The 23,872-nt window shown below is 45.8% G+C and overlaps 1 protein-coding gene across 1 annotated transcript in view; it reads right to left on the bottom strand.

Annotated features, from left to right (window-relative positions):
• Pde6a (phosphodiesterase 6A) overlaps positions 1-23,872 on the bottom strand; it is a 65,218-nt gene that overhangs the window by 8,407 nt on the left and 32,939 nt on the right. Inside the window, exons 10-17 of the mRNA XM_006985142.4 lie at positions 23,661-23,804; positions 20,710-20,775; positions 20,432-20,578; positions 19,384-19,491; positions 15,688-15,797; positions 13,312-13,399; positions 13,049-13,149; positions 12,610-12,717 (exon numbers count right to left, since the gene is read on the bottom strand). Coding sequence (XP_006985204.1) covers positions 12,610-12,717; positions 13,049-13,149; positions 13,312-13,399; positions 15,688-15,797; positions 19,384-19,491; positions 20,432-20,578; positions 20,710-20,775; positions 23,661-23,804 — 872 coding nt within the window. The remainder of the gene's footprint in view (positions 1-12,609; positions 12,718-13,048; positions 13,150-13,311; positions 13,400-15,687; positions 15,798-19,383; positions 19,492-20,431; positions 20,579-20,709; positions 20,776-23,660; positions 23,805-23,872) is intronic.

Raw genomic sequence — 23,872 nt, 5'->3', positions numbered from 1 at the left:
TGTGTTGCAGGAAGGAGCCACAGAAGAGAGGAGAAAAGGGCCTCCCTAGAGCCATGCCTGACACAGATGAAGCATAAGGGGCCAACCTGACTCCATGAGACCCACTGGAGGGGACCAGTGGGGAAAGACTGGACTCTGAACCGAGTTTTCTGCTTAGAGTTTTTCTTAAGATTCTTTTCTTCATTTTTTTACATTTCCTTTATTTGTGTGTATGAGTTTATGCATGCTTCTGTGTACACGTGTATGTGTGCCTGCAGGTGCATGTGTGTGTGTGTGTGAGTGTGGAGGACAGAGTCCAAAGTCAGACGTCTTCTCCAGTTGCTTCTCTGCTTTCGTTTTTTGAGACAGGGTCTTGTGCTGAACCCGGGGCTTAATTCAGCTACCCTGGCTAGACAGGAAGCCTTCGGGATCCTCCAGTCCCTACCTCCTCAAGTCTGGGCTTGCAGGAGTGTGCCTTCCATGCTTTTTATTTATTTGTTTATTTATTTACAAGTGCCGGGGATCTGAACTCAGGTTTACCTGCTTTCGAGATAGGCACTTCGCTGTTGTCTAGGCGATCACTGTAGCCTCATAGGTAGTTTTTATAACTAATCCTCTGCATATGGGACATTTTATGTCAGCTGGTGTAGGAGGCCACTTGGGTCACTCATAACACATTCGCAAGTTTAAATAAACTCTTTAATTATGTAATGTGATTTTTCAGTGGGTAAGTTTTAAGCGGATACGCTTTCAGAAATGTGTACGTCTCCTAGAAACACCTTAATGTTTTATAGTAACCTCAGAATGTGTGCCCTGTGTCGAATGTTAGGTGTGCCCACATGTGATGCTTCTTAGTAAAAAGATCAAGCGAATAAATGATCAGCTGTGCATACAAGAGTGACCACCTCCTGGTACTCGACATTGTCCCCAGGGTTAAAATCATAGGTGTGGCTTCAGGAAAGTACAAGATATTTGCTTTACTTGGCAGAAGCATCACCTGGAAATACACTCCTGAAGGCTGGGGAAACACACCCGTGTGTTTTATAGACAGACTTGGTATGCGCACGGGCTGGGAGAAGGCCACGTAGCCCCAGAATAGCCAATCCAAACCTCACGTCCTAAAGACGGCATTGCAGGTCCCCGCTGCTGCCCCCTCCCCACCCCACGCCCCCCCCCCCAGATGTATCCTAGAGTCCCAGCTGCTGTATGAGGCATGGGGTTAGAGATGCTCAGATGGCACTCATGGTCGCTCGAAGAACACAGAGAAAAGCACCCACACGGCAATACGTTTAGCAAGACAGTAGAGCCCAAGGCACCGAAAAAGGATGGGAGAGGAATGCCTAAAAGTGATAGCAACTAGTCCTGCCTGGGCTGTCTAAGATACAATAGTAGAGCTGGGCCAAGAGGAGTGCATAGGAACTCTCTGGTATGGACCATGTCCTGTGTTCCCCTAAATCCATGTGTTGAAGCCTTAACCTCAATGTGATGGTTATAAGGAAGCCTTAGCAAGCAATGAAGGTTAGATGAGGTTATGATGCAGTCAACTTGGTAAAGAAGGCAGAAAGAACACCTGGTAACAAGAAGCCTGGTGCATTCACAAGGCTGGGGCATGAGAGGGAGAATCTCAGGGCACCCTTGGGAGCCTTGTTAAGAGAAGCCAAATTGAGCTGGGCATGGTGGTGCACGCCTTTAGTCCCAGCACTCAGGAGGCAGACGCAGGCAGAGTTTGAAGTTAGCCTGGTCTACCAAGGAAGTTTCAGGACAGCCAGGGCTACACAAAGAAACCCTGCCTCAGAGAGAGCACGGGAAGATTTGAAGTGAAGAGAGAGACGTCAGATTTTCATGTCCCAGAGGTTTTGTTGTGGAGACCTGCATGAGGGAGCCCAGGAAGGGAACCATTGTGGGAATGGGCAGAAGGTGGAAGAAATCATCACGAAAACACCCAGGGAATAATGGCAGAGAAAAGTAAACTCAACTTGAGGAAGAGGGAGGTGTGGAGACAGAACAGAGTGGAGGAGAGTGTGTGTACAAGAAGCGTCAGGAAGATCTGAGGACTCAGGAACCCACACCTTAGCCTCTTGTTAGGCCAAAGTCACCAAGGGAAGGGGTGGAGCTTAACGCTTCGGCTGCAGGGCTTTGGAGTCAGACCCAGCAGAATCCGGCCCTTCTGTCTTCCCTTGACTTGCAGTGGTCAGAACAAGATGCCTAATGTCTTTCGAGCTGAGTGTGCAAACCTCAGTGTGTGGCGGTCATACCAGATTAGAACCTATGAAATTCTGGTTTTGTAGGTCAAAAGGAATTCAGTCATTTCATACGGTCATAACATTCCTCCTGTGAGGTATTATGAGGAGCACAAAGCATGGTTTTGTAAGAGCGCCCATTGCCATCATTTTATCAAATTACCGCTTAGGAGGGCAGCTGCTTGGAGAGCTCAGTTTGCTTCAGGACAGATGAGCTCTTTTACCTGGTCCACCCTCAAAGCCTTCCAGGACTTAACTGTGAGGCCCAGAGGCCTTCTTCCCACCCTCTGGCTGACTTTCAGGAGAAAGCATTGCAGCTTTCTAATTTCCAGAGCTCTGCAGGATGCTGGCGCAAACACTCTCTGCGAAGCCTTGCAGCAGCGTGAGAATGGGTGGGTATGTGGGAGCAGGTTCCTCTTGGGCTACAATCCTGGAGTCACACAGCTTGTGCGTCACGGGGTAAGTCACTCCTCTGTCTCTCAGGTACTCTCTTTTCTCCTTTGTAAAACACGGAAGCAAGAGCTGATAAACTTTATGCAAAGGTCCCAGTGATGGTTAGGTTTTGTAGAAGACACGGTCTTGATTTTATCTGCTCAGCTCCGTGGGTGATGTGGGAGTAGAAAGCAGAGTCAGCTTATCTCTTAGGCAGAATGCCAAAGGCACACATATTTTTGGAAACTTATGAACATACCTTAATTTTGATTGCTTTTGACAGAAGAAAGCCAGATGTGGTGATTCATGCCTATAATCCCAACACTCCAAGAGACTAGGGCAGGAGGATTGCTGTGACTTCCAGGCCAGCTTGGGTTATGGAGAGAGCCTCATAAATCAATTAATAAAGCCAAAATTAAAAGGGAAATGATAACAAATTTTCCAAGATTATCTTTCTACCAATAAAGTCATAAAACATTTTTATTTATTTGTTAACTAACTTATTGATTGATTTTTATGGAGGAAGGTGCCATAAAGGCAAAAGAACCCACAGCCCATAAAGTCAGAATGTAGCTCTCCATAAATGGATCAAATTTTATTTATGGACATGGATGCTTTAATTTATTTATTTTTCTTTGTCGTGAAATGATATTTTAAAAAATTTCCCCCAATCACTTAAAAACCTAATTAGTTCCAGGCTCAGTGGCACACACCTTTAATCCCTTTGGAAGTATAAAAAGACAAATCTCTGTGAGTTCCAGGCCAGTCAGATCTACATAGTGAGTAGGGCTATGTAGAGAGACCATTTCAAGAAGAAGAAGAAGAAGAGGAGGAGGAGGAGGAGGAGGAGGAGGAGGAGGAGGAGGAGGAGGAGGAGGAGGAGGAAAGTAATTAGCTATTCTTGGCTCAGACATTCTATGAAATCAGGCAGCAGGCTCTACACCCCAACCCTGAGGAGGCTGAGGGCTTCCAGCTTCTGCTTGGGCCACAATCAAGAACGACATTAAGAGACAGAAAGAGCTTAATAAGGAGCAGGAAGTCACACCCTTGCTCAAGAGCTGGTGGGACATCCTGGCCTTAGGTTTAATAAGCAGGGGCAACATAAGAAAGAGCCAGGCAGGGCTCTGACACCGTGATGTGGCTCAGGACACAGCCAGGGGTTTGGTGTGGGTCTCAGACCACAGGAAGCTCACGATGTGAACACCTCCAAGACAATCAAAGTACCGGAAGACGGTGCTGGACTTTCTTTATGTTAAACCCAAACTCTGCAGACCAAGAGATCTTGGAAACAAGGGTTTATGGAGCTATTGTAAATGCTGGCCAGAAAAATAAGGGCCAGGTCCTGGGACAAAATCTTGCAGCTGCAGGGTGGGGGCAGTTAGAAGATGTCCACAGTACCTGACTTTTTGGGAAAGAAGGCACCACAACCTACCATGACTATAGTGCAGAGGAGCTGGTAGGTCTGGAATAAGAGGATAATGTGGAGGAGAAGTGCTTGTTGCTTCTCAGAATTATCTGAGATGTCCTAAGCAGAATGTGACGGCACATTGGTGGGTTTTGCCTCTTGTGCTTTAGAGACAAGGTTTCACCATACATTTAGGAAGGTGAAGTCTGATTTTTTCTATTTCTTGGTTTGGCCTAAATTGTTAGCCAAACAGTATCTTATCATCTCACCTCTCCATCTCTCATTCCCATTCCCCAGCCCCCCACTTTCTAACTAAGTTTAGGACATCTCAGAATTTTTCCTTTCTCACAATGCAATTCAGTGCTAACACTTGCCAACTGGAGTTAGCTCTGACTCCACAGACTTAAGAGTGTGGTCTCACAGAAGGTTCTCACTTCAGAAGTCGACCCTACATTAGCCATTTTTCTGTCTGGTTTACCTTTCACCAGGTGTAAGGGCACCCATAACCTCCCTTTAGGTTCATTCATTTGCTGGGTCAGCTCACAAAACTCAGGGAAGCATTTTGTTTGCATTTGCTGTGTATCCTACAAGTGAGAAACAGATGAAAGAGAGCATGGAAGGAGCAGGAACAGGAAGGTCTCTTAGGCCATACAAGACCTCCATGCGGCCAGCAAGCCAGAAGGTCTCCAGACTCCCAAGTTTAAACAATGTTATGATGGTTTTATCTTGTAGGCTTGGCGAATTAAACCATGAGTCACTGGTCATTAACTTGATCCAAGCCTTCTCCACCTCCCTAGAGGGTAGAAATGAGGCTAAAAGTCCCAGGCTTCTTATAACGGGGTCTCTCTCATAAGCAGCCCCCATTCTGAGACTATCTAGGCTCCTGCCAAGAGTGACCTCATTAGAACAAAAGATACCATAACCACTCAGGAAATTCCAATGCTCTTAGGAGTTCCATGTGAGGAACCAGGAACAAAGACCAGATCTATATGTCATTATATTACAGGAAGTGCCCCAAAGCACCACCTACCTAAGTCATGCTGTAAAGCATTCCAATCACCCCCAGCCAGCTCTGAGAGAGAGAGAGAGAGAGAGAGAGAGAGAGAGAGAGAGAGAGAGAGAGAGAGAGAGAGAGAGAGAGAAAGAGAGAGAAGACACTACTTTCATCCCCATTGAGCCGCAGAGGAAACTGAGGCACAGACAGGTGATGTAACCTGCTCAAGTCAAACCATCAATAAGTGAGAGCCAGGACTTGACCCCAGACTGCCTGGTACTAAGACTCCAATTGTGTAACTGCCCCACTCTGCCCAGGTGAGAAGTTCTGAGGCTAGGTGGAGAGATCAATGGATACAACTGAGATTGCCTCACAGCAGGGCTTCTTGGCCAGGGAGGTTTCTGCCCCTCAGCATCCCTGCCACCATCTGAAATGATTTTTGATAGTTTCAGCCAGGGTGGAAAGTCCGCTTACTGGCATCTGGTAGGTGAAGACCAGGAACGCTGTTCAACATCCCATAGGGAACGACACAGTCCCATAAAAAGAGTTGACGTTACAGATCAGTGATGCTAAGATCGTCAAGCCCCGCTTTCGAGGTCTGCAAACCATGTTCACTGAAGGCCTACGTAAACAGTTTAGAAAAATGTAAACCTTCTTGGACAGTTGGAACTATTTCATCATATGTTTGCATATTTGCAAGGTTCTAGTTTACATTGCATTATAAGACTGACAGCACAAGAAAATTGTTACTTCACTCTCCAAAATCCAAAGGAATGTGAAGAGTGTAGTTAATTCGATATCAACCATTGTCGTCTATGACAGAAAAACAGATGTTTTTCTCCTTAAACTTGTATTTCTACTTGACCTCTGCAGAGCTATATCCTAATACTGTATATACATGGGTATGTTTTTATCTGTGTACACATGTATGCACTTTACAGTCTTTCCTGACCACCCATTCATAACCAAATATCTTGATTAGCTTTAGTTAGTTCTGTTTTTTTTTTTCATTGACCATAAGCCTTCAAGTGTTGATTTTTCCCCCTTTGGATTAAGTCATACAGTTAGTCCAAAGAACAAAATACATTGTCTATTTTTATAAACATTTATTTGATACTATCTTTTGGAACTTCATCTCAGTGAGGTATGGTAGGATTTTTTTATTTTGCTTTGTTTTGTTTTGTTTTTTGAGACAGGGTTCCTCTGTGTAGCCCTGGCTGTCCTGGAAGTCACTTTGTAGATCAGGCTGGCCTTGAACTCACAGAGATCTACCTGCCTCTGCCTCCCAAGCACTGGGATCAAAGTTTGTCACCACTGCCCAGCTGAGCAGGAATTTTAGAATGAGATAATGGGTGAATACTTCTTACTGCTAGACTGAGAAAATCAGCATCTATTTTATGTGCATTTTTTCATTTTTATAAATTCCCTGGAGATGGAAAGAGTTCCATTACAACAGATCACTCATTCTTTGAATTTTTCTGAGTTAACTGTTAAAAGTCATCCTAGGATCGTTAATACTGAGTGATCCATCTGCTGACAGTTCAATTACACTCTCCTTCCATTTTGTTGAAAGCCAACACTAGAGTTTCACTTCTTTCATTTCTGGGATGCATGCCATGAAGAGAGAACAAAGACTTCTCAGAGGACTGTTAATTACCCCTCTGACATGTCTTCAGGAGCACCACCATGTTCATCTAAGATACCGAAAAATGGGCAGGTGCATTAAAACATTGTTAATTCTGATATACCTTTCCAGGGTTATATTTTTATAAAGGGATTTTATCTCATAATGAGCTTCAATTTTGCTTTCAACGAAACTTGGAAGCTTCAGATTTAACTCACTTAATCTATGGAAATGTTTGCCGTGTAACATCACTGGAAATGGGAGGCTTTTGCTGTCAGTTGAAGCAGCCACATCTTCAGACTCAGACCTGGAACTCTTCAGTTCAGTGAGCACATTGTAATACACCCCAGTCACATCTATTTAGTCCTTTATTTGTATTTTTCCCTCTTGTTTTTCTCCCTTACTATTAATTCCAAGTAGAGATAGATAGATGTACAGGTATGTAGGATAGGCAGATGAATAGATGGATGGACAATTGGATGGATGGATGATGGATGGATGGATAGACAGACAGACAAATAGTGTTATGTCCCCTGATCTTAAATACGCCCTAAAGGTCCGTGTGTGGAAGACTTGGTCTTTGACCCACAGCTCTCTTGCTGGGAACTGGGATTAGGCGGAAAGAAGTTGAGTCACTTGGGGCATGCCCTTAGAAGGTCCCTCGTCCTCTTTCTTTGGCCACCATGAGGAGAGCAGGCCAGGCCTCCTAGGCCACATGGTATGATCATGATCTACTATGCAGCTAGAGACCCTTTAAAGCTATAGGGCCAACTAAGCTCAGACTGAAGTGCCTAAAACGGTGACTCACGATAGAGCTTCCCCTTTCAGGTGTCACACCCACAGAACCCTGCCTAGCATCAACGGGTGACCAGATAGATGACACACTGATAGATGATAGACAGACAGGCAGGCAGGCAGGCAAAGAGACAGACAAGCAAGGAACTAGGCCATAGTGTAACTCAGGAGAGTCCTTACACCTAACATCATGAGATTTGATCCTTTCAGTAATAAAAAAAATATATATATACGCCAGGGCTGGGCAATGGTGGCACACACCTTTAATCCCAGCACTCAGGAGGCAGAGGCAGGTGGATCTCTATGAGTTCAAGGCCAGCATGGTCTACAGAACAAGTTCCAGGATAGTCAAGACTACATAGAGAAACCCTGTCTCAAAACAAACAAGCAAACAAACAACCACATAAACAAACAAACAAACAAACAAAGTAGCAGAATCTGTCACTTCAGTACTTTCTAAGGATGCCTTTGCTCTAATAACATGGTCCCTAGATAGTGACACATTCTCTGAAGAAGTCATGGTTGTTAAATGGGACATACCTATGTGCTAACCTATGTGCTAAATGACCAAGAACAAACCCCCCCTTCTAATGCCTTGTTTCGCTTTTAAAATATTGCTTATAATGGGGCATAATAGGAAATATATGTGGCCTTTGTCCCCAGGTCCTTGCACACAGCTCTCCTAAAGCCTTTAAATCCTCTGAGTAGTGGGAGTGTCTTGTTTGCAGTGAGCTCGTTAGGATTGACCTTATATTATGCCAATGAGGTGGCTTAGGGTGGGACCCCCTAGATAGCCTTGGATTGGAACCAATTACCAAGAGGACCGACTGATTTCAGGATTGGATATTTTAGCCCTGTTCACTGACTTCTGAGAGGAGAAGATTGGCTAGAGATTGAACTATAGGGTAAACCTTTTGAGCCAGGGACGGTGCCACATGCCTTTAATCTCAGTTCTCTGGAGGCAGAGGCAGGTAGATTCTGTGAGTTCTAGCATGGCCAGGTTAGTTTGAGAAGCGAGTTCCAGGCTAGCCAGGGCTACATAGTGAGACTCTGTCTCAGGGGAAGAAAAAAAAAAGCAATAACAAACACAAACAACAATCAAAAAATCTTTTGAGCAGTTCTGGGATGAGCCTCCAAGGTAGTGGACACCTGTATGCTGAGAGAGGGTTTGTCTCCAGACTGCTCCTAGGTACCCTCCGTCCGGTTACTTATCTACAGCCATTCCATCCTCCAACACTAACCGGTAAATGTGAGATGTTTCCTGCAGTTTTATAAGCCACTATGGAAAATCAAAGAAATTGAGAGGGAAGTTATGAGGATGACTCATACATTTGTTTGAAATAGGAGAAGCCTGGACATGTGATTTGCGTCAGAATGGAAGGCAGGAGAAGGTTCCAGTGGCGCAATTGATCGGTGTGCAGCACCTACATAAGAATTGAAGGCTGGGGTGAGAGAGACTCTGGAGACTTGCCTCAGCATGTGCCGAGAGAGAGAGAGAGAGAGAGAGAGAGAGAGAGAGAGAGAGAGAGAGAGAGAGAGAGAGAGAGAGCGCATATTTCATAACAAGAGCCCTTAACTTGTTGGATTTGACTCTTAATAGTTCAGATAATAGTTATAATGGGCAGAGAATAGTTCAGCAGTGAATGGATTGTAGGATGCCCTTCTAGGGACCACAGAGAAAGAAACCCGCACATCCTATGTCAAAAGTGTCCTCGTGAGAATATAGAGGAATGTATTTTTTTTGTCAGAACATATAAGACAGGGGAGGCCTGAGGCCCTTCCTCAGACTTGTAACATGTCTATCAGAAGGGGCTTTGAAGACACCAGCGCTTCTAACATGTTGGTATTCAGATAGTTCCTGTTGTTTTATGTCTGGAGGATCTTGCACCTGGGCCAAAGTCCTCTAGGCAGATGAAGAAAGGGAAGAATGTGGCTTTAGTTTGTAAACTGAGAGAAGGGTGGGAATGCCTTGCCTATTAAGCCTTTTTTTTTTTTTTTCAGGAAGATTAGTATTATGAAAGAGAGCACTGATTACCACACCCAGACGTGCCTTGGAAGGCTTTGGGTTCCCTGGAGGATAAGAGTGCTCAGTCTGGAAACTGCTTCGGTTTTTACAATAACCAAAGTCCTGTCCATGTTTGTTTGTTTATATCTTTGATATGATATTTCTTTGCAAAGTCTAATTGATAGTGCGATGTGTAACAGCATTGTAACTTTTTAGCCTTGGTTCTAATTGGGGGGAGCATAAGTTGTTTCTAGTCTTCTCTGTGACTAGAAATCACGTGACAAAGACTTTCATACACCCTTTGGTGCACTGCGGGAGCATGTGTGGTGGTGAAATCTTAGAGGTGGGGCTTCTGGGTCAGAGCAGTGGTGTTTGCAATGTTGACAACGTTAGGGTTTGGATATGAAGTGTCCCTCACAAGCTCAGATGCTGACTGCTTAGTCCCAAGCTGATGGTCCTATTTTGGGAGATTCTGGAAACATTAGGAGGTGGGACCTAGCTGGAGGAAGAAGGTCATTGTGTGTGTCCTTGGGGGCTGTGGCTGTCTCAGAGTCCTTCCCTCTTCCTGTTTCCTGTCTTCTAAGATGTGAAGAAGCCTCTCTACCATACCTTCCCACCACCATAGTGTTCTGCCCAAGTGCCTGGGGCTGAGCAAGAGACCACGTGCAGAACAGTGCCTTCCCTTTTTGGTGGTTTTGAGGCAAGATCTTGCTCTCTAGCCCGGGTTTACTTCAAATTCATTACGTAGCTCAGACTGGCCTTGAACTTGCTGTAATCCCATCCCCATCTCCCAAGTCTGGGATTACAGCCTGACTCTTCTTGCCTTTAGGTTGTTCTCTCGGCTGGCTTGGTCAAAGCCACACAAGAGAAACTAGGGGCAGTACCAGGGGTGAGGGCATTGTGACTACCTGAAAAATGTCATTCTTAAGCCTTTGGAACTGGTCTGTGAGGGACCTTTGGGTTTGGGGAAGCAAGTTAGTAAGCCTAGGATTTGGTTGTCAAAGTACAGTGCCTAATTCTGATGAGCGCTCAAAAGACCGCAATGCTGATAAAACAGAGACAGTATAGACAGTGTTCACAAGGTTTCTGGCAGAAGTGAGGGCTCTGTTAGGAAGTGGATTGTAAGTCATCTGCATGCTGTCTGACAGATACTTTGTATTCAGAGATTGAGGCTGGATTTAAGAGTAATGGTCTAATTGATTGGATGGAGGAAATGTCAAGAGGGCAGAGATACTGCTGGATGCTTTTGAACAGGAAACAAAAAAGGAGCGTAGAAGGGTTTGAAAATGTGCCATCTGGCCAGAAAAGAATGAAGTGAAATTTGTGGACAAGGAAGATGGCGGTTGTTAAAGAGATCAGCGCCGTGAGAAACAAAGCCATGCACACACACACACACACACACACACACACACACACACACACACACACACATACACAAACAAACAAAACCAAACTGAAGCCCCACAGTTTCACTGAGACGGTAGGAAAGATGCCCTGATTTATTGCGGGACTGGAATAGACCTCGCCTGTTCCTCCCTGCCCAGCATTCCCCTCTCCAACCCCAGTTTTATTTCAACTGGAAAACTGCTTTCAGAAGACAGCTAAGTTTGGGGTCACAGCTTCGCAGACAGTAGTACCCCAGCCCACTGTCCTCTGTAAAAACTATACCTATTATTCGCCCTCCCACCCTGGTGGGCGAGAGTGCCCGCTCCCCTCCCTCTGGCCAACACAGTGATCTAAATCTTTTCATCTTTGCCAAGAAGAGGGGTGCCTCTCATCTGAGTTCTGTTTCCTGCTTCTCTCAGTATGTGGTGTGCGGTCCACCATCTTCCTTTACAGACATTCTGTAATTCCTTCTCTGGCAAGTGTCTGTGTGTGCCTTTTGTCTTTTTTCTGTTGACTTGGCCCTTTTCTCGAATTGTATCGACATCTGCTGAGGAGATTGGCTGCTTGTCTGTTAGAAGGACTCTCTCTCTCTCTCTCTCTCTCTCTCTCTCTCTCTCTCTCGTGTGTGTGTGTGTGTGTGTGTGTGTGTGTGTGTGTGTGTGTGTGTTGTGCAGAGATTCTTAATTTTCAAATAGTCAATTGTATCCAATCATCTTTTACAGCTTATGAATGTCAGGTTGCTCTTAGAAAAATTTATTCTGAAATTATTCCTTTCCCATCATGCCCCCCCATTATTTAAAAATTCTTGGTTCATCTGGAATTTACTTTGATGTAGAGTGAGACACTCTGTGGTCCCAAGGCTGTGTGTGAGTGTACGTCCTTCTCTACTGATAGAAAATCCCCCTTTAGAGCAGGTAGACCTTCAGCACCTACTTGAAGACTGAACTGCCCTATTATCCTCTGTTTCAGAATTTTCTGGATGCTCTGTGCAGGGGCATGAGTGGGGACACATGTATGCCCCAGCACTGGTGTGGCAGTGAGAGGACACCTTTCAGGAGTCACTTCTCGCCTTCAGCAAGGTGACTCTTGGTGGCTGCGCACTCCAGGCTAACTGGTCTATGAACTTCTGAATGATTTTCCTGTCTTTGCCTCCCATCTACCATAGAAGTGCTGGGATTACAGATGCTAAAAAGTGTGTGTGTTCATGTATGTTCATGTGTATGTGTATGTATGCATCTGTATGTATCTATTGTTTTCAGGAGCCATCTACCTTGTTTTTTGAGATTGGGTCTCTCAATGGCCTTGAGCTCAAGGCTAGGCTCTCCATGTCCCCAGTGCCTGGAGCTCTGTCATGTCTGGCTTTTTTTTTTTAATGTGATTTCTGGGAATCATACTCAGGTCCCCTTGTGCTTAAACTCTATCATTAGTACATGTTTTGTTCAAAACTTAAACTCTGTATCACTTTGCTATTCAAGTCTTAGAGTTTATAACTGAAATACTTCAAATATTATGCTTTTTTGTATGCAGATATATAAAATAAAAACAGTATTTTCTCTTGTGTTTTCAGTGCTAAATAAAAGTGAAATATATATCTTGACTTGTGCCATTCCATTTGGACACAGCTTCATGCTTTTCAATGTGAGAGGCCTCTAAGGTGGCAAGTGTCCCAGGGCTCTGTTGAGAGCAGCGAGAGCTGTGGGTGGAGCCCCCACCCTCTGGCTGCAGAGGGTTAACCCCGCCTTGACTCACATAACAATTTCCTTCCGCGTCTGCTCCAGCATCATGTACTGGGTCCACTCCTGAGTACTCTCATATGTCTTTGACTGGTCCACAATCTTCTGGAACATTGTCCTTTTCCTGAAACACACACCAGTTTATTAAAGAGATCAAGTCTAAGAATGAGGTGACAGCTGGGCTGCTAACATGGGCTGTTCCAGATCGGGAAGTTATTAAATCCACATAGTTAACAAAACAATATGGAAAAAGCTTGGAATAAAGACTTCATTCTAGGTTAGATGTCCTTGTACTATGTGATTTTAGCAAATCTGTTACACCCTGGAGGTTGGGTGTAAGAGCATCTACCTTACAGGGATGACGTGTTAGACCTGACACAGAACAAAGATCGGTAGGAACTGTGGCATTTGCTGCTATAATCATTGCTAACATTGAAGTGAGGAGAAAAACCTACTTGAAATACAAGGCCAGGTCTGTGGCAATGATTGCAATGTCCATCATGTGGATTGCGTGTTCATGTTGCCGGCGATTCAGGTTCTGAAAGATATTCAAGCTCTAAAGAAAAGAATTAGACATGTTTTGAGAAATGGCTCTGGTAGTAAAGTCACTCTTCTTCTGGTGGCCATCCTAAATGATGACAGACAATGACAGCCTTGGCCAAGGGCCAAAGGACGCCTGTGCTCATGCAGGCTTCCTGGGAGACCAGGGTCATCCTACCTCTTCTCTCAGCAATGTTTTGCCAAACTCCAAATGATGCCTTTCCAAGATGGAGGACCCATGGAGCTTGGCCAGTGGGTTCTGTGATCTAAATGAGAGAGGGAGGGAGAGAGAGAGAGAGAGAATGAATATCCGACATACAATGGCCAAGATGGAGACTAAAGATATTATAGCCCAGTCCCGCCATCTTCTAATTCTGTGGGCAGATGCCAATGGGGAAGGAATAGGAAGGGTCTTGCACAAAATAAAAACGAAACAGTGGAAGATGAGGAGCAGATGTCAAATAACCTAACTTTGCCTTTCTTCACAAGTGACTGAGAGCCTCTTCTGGGTCATGGACTCTTTAGACATTGTTAGCTCGGAAAAGAACACAAGCATATGCATGTTCATGTGCACATGCGCGCGTGCGCGCGCGCGCACGCGCGCGTGCGCACACACACACTCACATATGCATGTACATGCGCGTGTGCACATGGGCACATACACACACAGAGGACCATGTTTTTGAAAATAGCCAAGTTTTAGGGGAAAGTCATTGAATTCCCATGAGAAAAAAAAATTTGTTCTTTTTTTTTTTTGTAATTCAATAAATATTTGTTGAACACTTACAATGTTATGCCTAGTACTCAAAGTCCACAGTGTAAACTGTAACATGATCCTTGGAGCACCCCAGGGTAGTAAGAAGATGCAGGGAAGCATGAATTCTAGTGCTCTGAATGTCTTATAAGCCATGGGCCCTGGAATCTAGTGGAGTCTCAGTGTTCTCATGGAGCATGAGTGAACTGCTTAGCTAGTTTATTTATTTTTTGTCTGTTTGTTCGTTTGTTTTTTGTCAACTTGACACATGCCAGGGTCATCTGGGAAGAGGGAACATCAACTGAGAAAATGCCTCCATCAGATTGGCCTGTAGGCAAGTCTGTGGGGACATTTTCTTAATTAATAATTAATGGGGGAGGGCCCAGCCACTGGGGTAGTACCACCCCTAGGCAGGTGATCCCAGGAGGTATAAGAAAGGTAGTTGAATGGAAGCCTGAGGAACATACCAGTGAGCAGCACTCTTCATGGCCTAATAGAAGTGGGTTAATTGAAGTTGTAGGAGCTAGTTAGTGATAAGCCTGAGCTATTGGCCAAGCATTTATGAATAATTTTAAGTCTCCGTGTTGGTTATTTGGGAACTGGCAGACAGGAAAGAAAAGTCCGCCTACAATTCTTGCCTTCAGGTTCCTGCCTTACATTCCTGCCCCGACTTCCCTCAGTGATGGATGATAAGCTATAGATGAAATAAACCCTTTTCTCCTCCAAGTTGCTTTTGGTCATGGTGTCTATCACAGCACCGGAAACCTACTTAAGACACCGAGAGGGTTGGGGATTTAGCTCAGTGGTAGAGCGCTTGCCTAGCAAGCACAAGGCCCTGGGTTCGATCCTCAGCTAAAAAAAAAAAAAAAAAAAAAAAAAAAAAAAAAAAAAAAAAAAAAAAAGACACTGAGGTAACACCTGTGGTCTATCCAGCTCAAAACTTATATCATGAAGTTTCAATGAGACTGTTCTTCAAGGACAATGCTTCAGGGGCCAACTGGAATATACAATTTGGTTAAGATGGGGGCTGTCTTTTTTTGTCATCATCATGATCATTATTATTACGATTATTAGTCTTTTTTTTTTAAATACAGCTCATTACCCCAGGAGCATTACAAATACAAGGTGACTGAATGAACTTTCACAATGACTAACGTGTTGGCTGAAATTAGTTCCACACACAAGACAGGGAAGAGGGAAAGAGTACAAAGTTATCATGTCCTGTTGCTACAGTAACCAAATGTCACTGGCTTACTGGTGTAAAACAATACATTGTAGCTCCTTTCAGCCTTGGAGTTCAGCTAGCTAATGTGGGGCCCCCGGGTGCTCTCCTTCTGGAGGCCCTGGAAGAGAGTCTGTCTCCGTGTTCTTCCCATCTTCTAGAGGCCACTTGCTTTCCTTGCTGGTAGACCCTTCTGACATCTTCAAAGGCAGCAGATGGAGCCTTAGCTCTTCCTAACTCCCTGCCTCCTTCTCGTCAGGACCCTTCGGACTGCAGGAGCCCTGCACGTCATCCTGGGTTCGCATCCCAAGCTTCTCCACTGAACCACAGCTGAAAAGTCCCTTTTGAGTACCAGTCAACATTCCCAGGCCCCTGGATTTGGGATGTGGACATCTTTGGGAAATCATTATTCCATTTACATTAGGACTAAACCTAGATCCTAAGTGCAAGGAAAGTGGGAGGCTATGGGTAGAGAGGCTTTTCTCTGGTAAGCCAGCCCAGGGATTATACACTTCTGGGTAATGAATCTGGGGGGAGGGGAGGGGCGGGGAGGGGTGCAGTGGTAGGAGCTGACTCACTTCATCTGGTAGAGGTTGTTTGTGCCTCTGTGGTCGATGTCATGACAGAAGGCAGCAGTGACCATGGCCAAGGCCTCCAGATCGGTGAAGTACCGCTTCAGCTTTCCTGTCTGGAAGGGTATTAGAGGTAGAAGTCACTACCGGTTAGTGGGATGGAAGCAAGGCAGAGAGACAGGCGGACAGGGCAAGGCTGGAGCCTACACATGTAAGTCTGCTCCTTTGTTTTCGCTTTTTGAGGCGGTGTCTCATGTATCCCAGGCTTGCTTAGAACTCATTAAAAAAATTTTTGCTATACTTATTTCCCTCTCTCTCTCTCTCTCTCTCTCTCTCTCTCTCTCTCTCTCTCTCTCTCTCTGTGTGTGTGTGTGTGTGTGTGTGTGTGTGTGTGTGTGTGTGTGTGTTTGCCTGTATGTGCCACACCACATATGTGGAGGTCAAAGGACAACTTTTGGGAGCTGGTTCCCTCTCTCTCCCAGGAGTTCATGGGGATAGAACACACCTCATCAGGCTTAGCAGCAAGCGCCTCTACCCACCATGCCATCTTGTAGGTCCTGACCTAGAGCTCTCTATGTAGCTGAAGATGACCTTGAATGTCTGTCTGGTCCTCCTGCTTCCACTTTACAGGCACGCGCCACCATGCACAGTTGGGGGATCAAACCCAGGGACCTGTACGTGTTAGGCCAGCACTCTGCCAAGCGAACTATGTCCCCAGCCAGGTCTGATCTCATTCTGTTTCCAGCTCCACGGGGTGACCACTGGATTGCTCCACTCAGGCTGTAGAGTTTCAGTACCGAACTGAGACAACTCCGGGTAAACAGGGATGCTGAGCACTCTAGTCCCATGTCATCCTAATCAGACCTCTGTAGCTGTGCCCTGGAAGTGGCGGGGGTTGGACGTAACGATCATTGAAAACCTTGCAGCCATTATGTTATTGTGAAGTCTTTTGAACGTGGCCAGGCTTGTAGAGCTGCCTTTCCAAACCTGGTCTACCAGTCAAGGTACACCCAGGATTTTTCTCTGGGGATGCTTCAAATATCTCAGTGTTGTTTGTGCTGAGGTTGATGTGAAGGTGGGGAGAACTCTGTGGAGCTGACACTGACGTCATGAAGGAAGCCAAATTGCCAGGTGTGGTGATGCTGCATGCCTATGGTGATGGAGGCGGGAAGATCAGTAGTTCTAGGCCATCTTCACGCTACATAGAGAGATTAAGGCAAGCCTGAGTGACATGAGACCTTGTATCAACACACACACACACACACACAGACACATACACACTAAACACACACACACATACAGACACACACAGAGACACATACACACTAAACACACACACATACAAACACACACACACATACACACTAAACACACACACATACAAACACACACACATACAAACACACACACATACACACTAAACACACACACATACAAACACACACACACACACTAAACACACACACACATACAAACACACAGTGACACACACACACACACACACACACACATGCATGCACGCACGCACGAACGCACACGTAGAGGGTAGGGAGAGACAGAAGAAAAGGGAAAGGAAGAAAAGCCAAATTTAAGATTGCTGGCATCACTCTCTGTAGCCTAGCTAGAACTCCTGCTCCCAAGTCCTAGTGCTTAGCCCTTCCTGGTCACGAGGGGCAGGAATGTAGACAAGGAGCTTATGCTGTATAGAGAAACACTTTCCATGAGCTATGATGATCTCTGAAATTTCTGAGTAAAAAATATTGACGCAAGCATACCAAGGCCACCCAAAGATATTGTAGCAATGTTTGTCATAGTAGAAGATTAAAAAACAGCCATCATATTCAACAATAGGATATTGTATAAAGAAATTATAGTACAGCAATTACAATCAGCCCTCTGTATGTATGGGCTCCATATCTGTGGGTCTAACCAGTTGTGGACCCAAAAGATATTTTTTAATTCTTATTTTCAACTTCAAGGTTGAACTGAGCTACATTTCAAGACCCTATCTCAAACAAGAATATACAGGAGGCAGAGGTTCCACACAAATACTCTGCTGTTTTATATAAGGGACTTGACCATACACGAAGTTTTGGTATAAAGAGGTGTCCTAGAACAACCCCCCTCCGCACACACAGATTGCAAAGGACAAGTGTTTTGCGCAGCAGTAAAAACTTAATTGGATACACCTTGTAGACACTATGCTAAATGAAATAAGTCAGACACAGAACAAATGCTGTATGCTTCCACTTACAACAGTGTCTAGAGTGGTCAAGTTTATAGAGAGAAGATTAAGCGGAGTTGCCTAGCAGCTAGGAGAAATTGACATTATTGTTTCATGGGTACAGAGCTACTGTTTGAGAAGATGATGTCCCAGAGACGATCGATCATGGTAAACACAGCATAACATTGTGAATGTACTTAATGTCCCTGGATTGTACATCTAAAAATGACTTCTGTGGTAACTTTTATGTTTCATATAGTAGAAGATGTGTTTTATGTGGGTATGTGTTTATATATTAAAAGAATCTTGGAGCTGCAGAGATGGCTCAGCAGATAAAAATTCTGGCTGCTCTTCTACAAGACCTGGGTTCAATTCCTAGCACCCACATGGTGGCTCACAATAGTCTAAAACTCCAGCTCCAGGGGATCTGATGATTTCTTCAAGTCCCTTTGGGCATTGCACACATACAGTGCACTGTGCAGACAAAATACTCATCCACAGAAAATGAAAATAAAATTTAAAAAATCTGGTATGGGGGCTGGAGAGATGGCTCAATGGTTAAGAGCACTGGCTGCTCTTCCAGAAGACCCGGGTTCAATTCCCAGTACCCACGTGGCAGCTCACAACTGTCTGTAAGTTCAGATCTCCAGGATCTGACACCTTCACACCAATGCATATAAAATAAAGTTAAAATAAATTTTTAAAAAAATCTGGTTGACAGATATAATGGAAGAACATAACAATGTATGATATATATATATATACATGTGTGTGTATGTATGTATATATATATTATATATTATTCCATTGGTCATAAAATAAATGGCATGTATGCTGTGTGTGTATGTATGTGTGTGTGTGTCTGTTGTACAAAAAGAAAATTTGGTAAGATTTATACACCTGTCTATTCTTGGAGTTTTGTGGTTGTTTGTGTTTTGAGAGAGCCTGGCTAGATGGTGGAGGCTAACCCGCTCTGGCCTCCTGCGTGTCCTGATTACAGGCATGCCCCACCACACCCGGCTTTTCATGGAGCTCTTTTTATGCTTGTATTACTTCTGCGATTCTTTTCTCCCCCCCCCCCCATACTAGGATTTGAACCTCCTAGGCCAGTACTCTCTCACTAAACTACATTCCCAGACAGAATTTCACAATTCTTAAAAGTCAATAAATAGCCGGGCGGCAGTGGCGCACGCCTTTAATCTCAGCACTCGGGAGGCAGAGGCAGCGGATCTCTGTGAGTTCGAGGCCAGCCTGGGCTACAGAGCGAGATCCAGGAAAGGCGCAAAGCTACACAGAGAAACCCTATCTCGGGGGGGAAAAAGAAGAAGAAGAAGAAGAAGAAGAAGAAGAAGAAGAAGAAGAAGAAGAAGAAGAAGAAGAAGAAGAAGAAGAAGAAGAAGAAGAAGAAGGAAAAAGAAAAAAAATCAATACATAAAAATGGCCTCTCTGTGACTGCCCCACCCCACGGCCCTCCGTACCACCAGCAAGGAGAACATGGTCTGCCCCACGTTGAAGCCGTGACGCCAGTTGTGGTAAGTGATCCTCCGGTAGCCCTTGCTCAGTGAGTACATGAAGCGCACCAGGGCCTGTGAACATACATGTCAGTGAGGCAGCATGCCCCTGCCCAGGTGGCCAGGACCTCCCTCGGGAGACCCAAGGTCCTCCGACCCCATCAGTGACCCAGACAGCGCAGAGGAGCCACAGATGGAGAAGCATTAGGAAAGTCATCTATTGCTCGGCACTATGACATGCTGTCATGGTGTTAGAGACAGGTAACTGTGAGCTGCCCACATCCTTCACAGACTGAGCTCCATCCGTGATCCCTAAGAGTGCCTGGGGTGCAATGGTCCTGGGAGAAAGGACTGTTTAATCCCATGGTTCTACAGTGGGAGTGTACTTTGAAATCCCTGGAGGTCCCATTAGGGTCAGATTTCTTAGAGCTGATAGCATGCTCTGTGTCTGGGACTGTGGGATGTATGGGTGTGTAAAGCATCTCGGCAGTGGTTCGGCCAGGACTGAGGTGGTCTGGGCAGGTACTTTGAAAACCGCTGCCTTCAAAGTCTAGAAGGTTTTGTGCACCCTTTCCTTCGCACACACTCTCCCACAGTGCACCTTTGTATGGAATCCTGCAGTGAAAGAGCCCTGTTTCCATGAACTTAATGAACGTCTCCCACCCACGCGAGAACTTCAGGACCTTGATCCAAAAGAACAGTGCCTTCTCTAACAGAGGACCCAGCCAAGTCCTAGGCACATTCTCTGAATCCCCAATGCAGAGCACACACTCTTCCCACATGCTCTACAGACCAAGCTGTTCTTTTAAAGTCAAGGAGGGACGAGGGTGGGGGGTGGGGTGGGATGGGGGAGTGATCTGGATGTAGTAGCTCCCACCTGGAGTCCCAGCACACCGGAGGCTGAGGCAGGACCAACAGCCACAAGTTCAAGGCCAGACTGGACTACACGATGAGCTCCGAGCTAGAAGGGGCTGCAGAGTGTGGACCGGGGGTGGCGAGGGGCTCTGGGCCTCACCTCTTGCGGGATGTGGAACTTGTCCACCACTCGGAGCTCGTAGTACATCTGTATGCCGCACTTCACCAGCTCAAGCTCCGTGAGGGGCAGGTCGCTGAAGTGAAACTTGTTGATTTCATATTTCTCCGCATCTGGAAGCTCTCCTTGCTGGATGGGAGCGGAGTCCAGTGATTAAGGGGCACGGTGTGTTCTTGGGCCCCTCCCCCAGGTCTGCTGAGAGAAGCCAAGCAGGGTGAAGGGATGCCCAAACCCTGTTGCACCAGGGTCAAGCTGCTCACCAGGATCTCAGCCAGCTCCTCCTCCTCACATTCCCACGGCTCTTTCCCATACACCTCTCTGGTTTTCTGCCATGAACAAAAACAGCAGAGAAAATGCAATAGGTTATTGTCTCAGGAACCCAAGGAGACCTCCACACCCCACTTCTGCTTTGCTCTTTCCTCCAGCAGAAGCGCCCAGAGACTGCTGTTTGGCCTTTATTGACGAATCAGTCCTGGGCTTCAGAGCCATCGAGGCCTACATTCAAATTCAGGCTGTGAAGCCAGGCAGTGGTGGTGCACGCCTTTAATCCCAGCACTTGGGAGGCAGAGGCAGGGGGATTGCTGTGAGTTTGGGGCCAGCCTGGTCTACAGAGCGAGTTCCAGGACAGCTAGGACTGTTACACAGAGAAACCCTGTCTTGAAAAACCAAACCAACCAACCAACCAAACCAAAAAAAAAAAAAAAAAAAAATTCAGGCTGTGAATAGAAAAAACACTTTCTAGCTGTGTTACTAAATGCCTTAGAATCTTAATTCTGCCATCTATGAAATGGGAATAATCAAAGCCTATAACTAATCATTTGATTGTTCAGTCTTTTTTTTTTTTTTAATATTGGAACCCATACAAGGCAAGCATGTTAGCATTGAGCTACACCCTCAAGTTTTTGTTTTTGAGATAGGGTCCCACTGTGCAGCCCAGGCTAGCTCAGATTTGCTGGCCTGCAACATCCCACCCTCCAACCTCGGCTTCCTGAGTGTTGGGGTCATGGGTATGCTCTACCACGCCTGGGTCTTGTTTTTAAACCAAATATGTGAACTAGCCAGACACGGTGGAACACATCTGCAGTCCCAGCACTCAGAGGCTGTGGCAGGGACATCTGAGACTTGAAGGCACCGGAAGCCATACAGAGAAGCCCAGGCTATATAGTAAAACTATCCCTGAGCAAACCAAAGTACAACTAACGTAAGTGTGTAAGGTATTGTCACAGTGTAGTACTAACAAAATAATTTTGCTGTTAATATTTGTATTGTTACTAATGACTGAGAATAATAAAGGTCTGACCACAGTCTTGATTCTTTCATTTGCTGTGTGACCTGAGACAAGCTCCTTCCCTCGCTGGGCCTCTGTCCCCTTGTGCCAGATCAAGGGCCCTGTTCACTGTTTCTGATTTCCAGAGTGAAATCTGTTCATTTCCAACTGCTTCACTGAAGCTATGTGTCCTTCTGGTCCACGTATGCAGCATCTGACTGGCACTGTGGCCTGAATCAAGCAAACCCTGAGGCATTTCTTCTAAACGTGGTGTTTTCTCCTGCAAACTGACCATGAATGGATAAGAAATAATAAGATTTTCTCTGGCATCTTCTAAGATTAAGAACTGGCCTTGGGATGGGGATATAGGTCAGTGGTGGAGAGCTTATCCAGCGTGCACAAAGCCCTGGGTTACTGCAGAACCTAGGCATAGTTGTGCACACCTGTAATCTCAGGTAAAGAGAGGCAAGAGGATCAGAGGTTCAAGGTCGGTCTCAAGTACAGAGCACATCTGAGGCCAGCCAGGGCTACGTGAGTCCTTTTCTAAAGAAAGCAAAGCAAAGCAAAGCAAACCCGGAATGCACATGCAGCCCCAGCACTGGGAGGTGGAAGGTTGGCTAGCCTGGACTACTTATGTCTCAGAAAACAGAAGAAAAAGGGGAAGGGGAGGAAAGTGGGAGGGGCGAGGGGAGGGAAGGAGGGAGAGAAGGGGAAGGGAGGGGAGGGGAGGGGAAGGAAGGGAAGGGAAGGGAAGGGAGACCTCTGAGAACATTGGTTTTGGATGTTTCAGTGTGTGATGTGTATAACCAAGGTCTTGGGATTTCAGCTGGGTAGCATATCCCAAGCCATTTGACTAACTCAATTTGTTTGTAGGCTCTTGGCTTATTTAGCACCAAGCTCTCCAGGAACAATGAACCACCAATCCTCACGTATCCATCTCCCCATTCACAATAGCTCCCCTGATACACGAGAGCTTCTGTACTGTCCGGTGGGGGCTTGCCACCTCCTGAGCCATCCTTTAAGAACAGGAGTTCATTTTCCTGACGAAGGTTAAGTGAGAACACTCTTCTCCTACTAGATGATAGGAGGCCAAGTCCTCTCCCTCTTTGGGGTCTCAATTTCTTCATCTCTGCATTAGGTAAGGAATCCTTCCCTGCTCCCCATGGGGCTAATGCATATGAAGCCTGGAACATATCCATAAATGGGAATTTGCTGCGTGAACTGTATTTTGTTTTGAGACAGGATTTTATGGAGCTCATGCTAGCTTCAAACTCACTATGCAACCAAAGATGACTTTGAACTCTTGACCCTCTACCTCTCAAGTGCCGTGATTACAGTGTGCTCTAACATGCTTAAGTTGTACAGCACTCAGGATCAAACCTGGAGCTTCATGATGCTAGGCAAGCACTCTGCCACTGTGCCTCAGCTCCATCCCTAAATTACAAAATGGTATCATTATGGAAAGGTTTCCTACTCTCTCTGAACTACCGCTCTGCTCACCAAACTCTTGTCACATGTGTGGGACTTTTTAGTGAGTGACCCTGTAGAAGGAAGGCTCTAAGAAATGGCCCCGACCCACAGGTTTGCCAGATACAAGCATCCTGCCAGAATAAGGGCTGAGATTGGTTGCTGCGGTCTCTAGTGCCAAGTCAGTCTTGAGCCCAGGGAAAAGTGGGCTTCTAGTGCTGTCAAGACCCAAGATAGAGGTGACCTTGCAAGGACTTCTGTTCCTGGGGCAGTCAGTCATTAATGGCTACTCTCTGGTGCTCACCTACCCATCCATCCAGCTTTGAGGCCTGTCGCATCTCTGTGCTAGGTGGGAGAGACAGGGATGAACCCACGTATGCCAGGCTGTGCCTCCTGGGCTTCACAGCTGGCCTCAGGCTGGCACGTCTCCATGGCATACTCTACCAGATGTGGAAACAAGGAACGGCGGCTACGCACCAAGATCTTCTGGATTTCCTCGTTATCGCACTTCACGTGGTATTTTACGATGTCCTGGAAGATATCCTTCCTGTTTTCAAGTCTGTTCATGGACTCGTAAGTGTCAGGGTTCAAGACTGACCAGCCCAGGAACTGAGTCAAAGACTGCGAAGAAAGAGAGAATTAGAGGCGAAGGCGGCCTGGGTCCTGATGCTGACCAAGGGTAAGACTGT

The sequence above is a fragment of the Peromyscus maniculatus genome, chromosome 19 (assembly GCF_049852395.1).
Source record: "Peromyscus maniculatus bairdii isolate BWxNUB_F1_BW_parent chromosome 19, HU_Pman_BW_mat_3.1, whole genome shotgun sequence".
NCBI lineage: Eukaryota > Metazoa > Chordata > Mammalia > Rodentia > Cricetidae > Peromyscus > Peromyscus maniculatus.
Note: the sequence above shows the minus strand (reverse complement) of the source record. Positions and strands in the feature narration are given on the sequence as shown.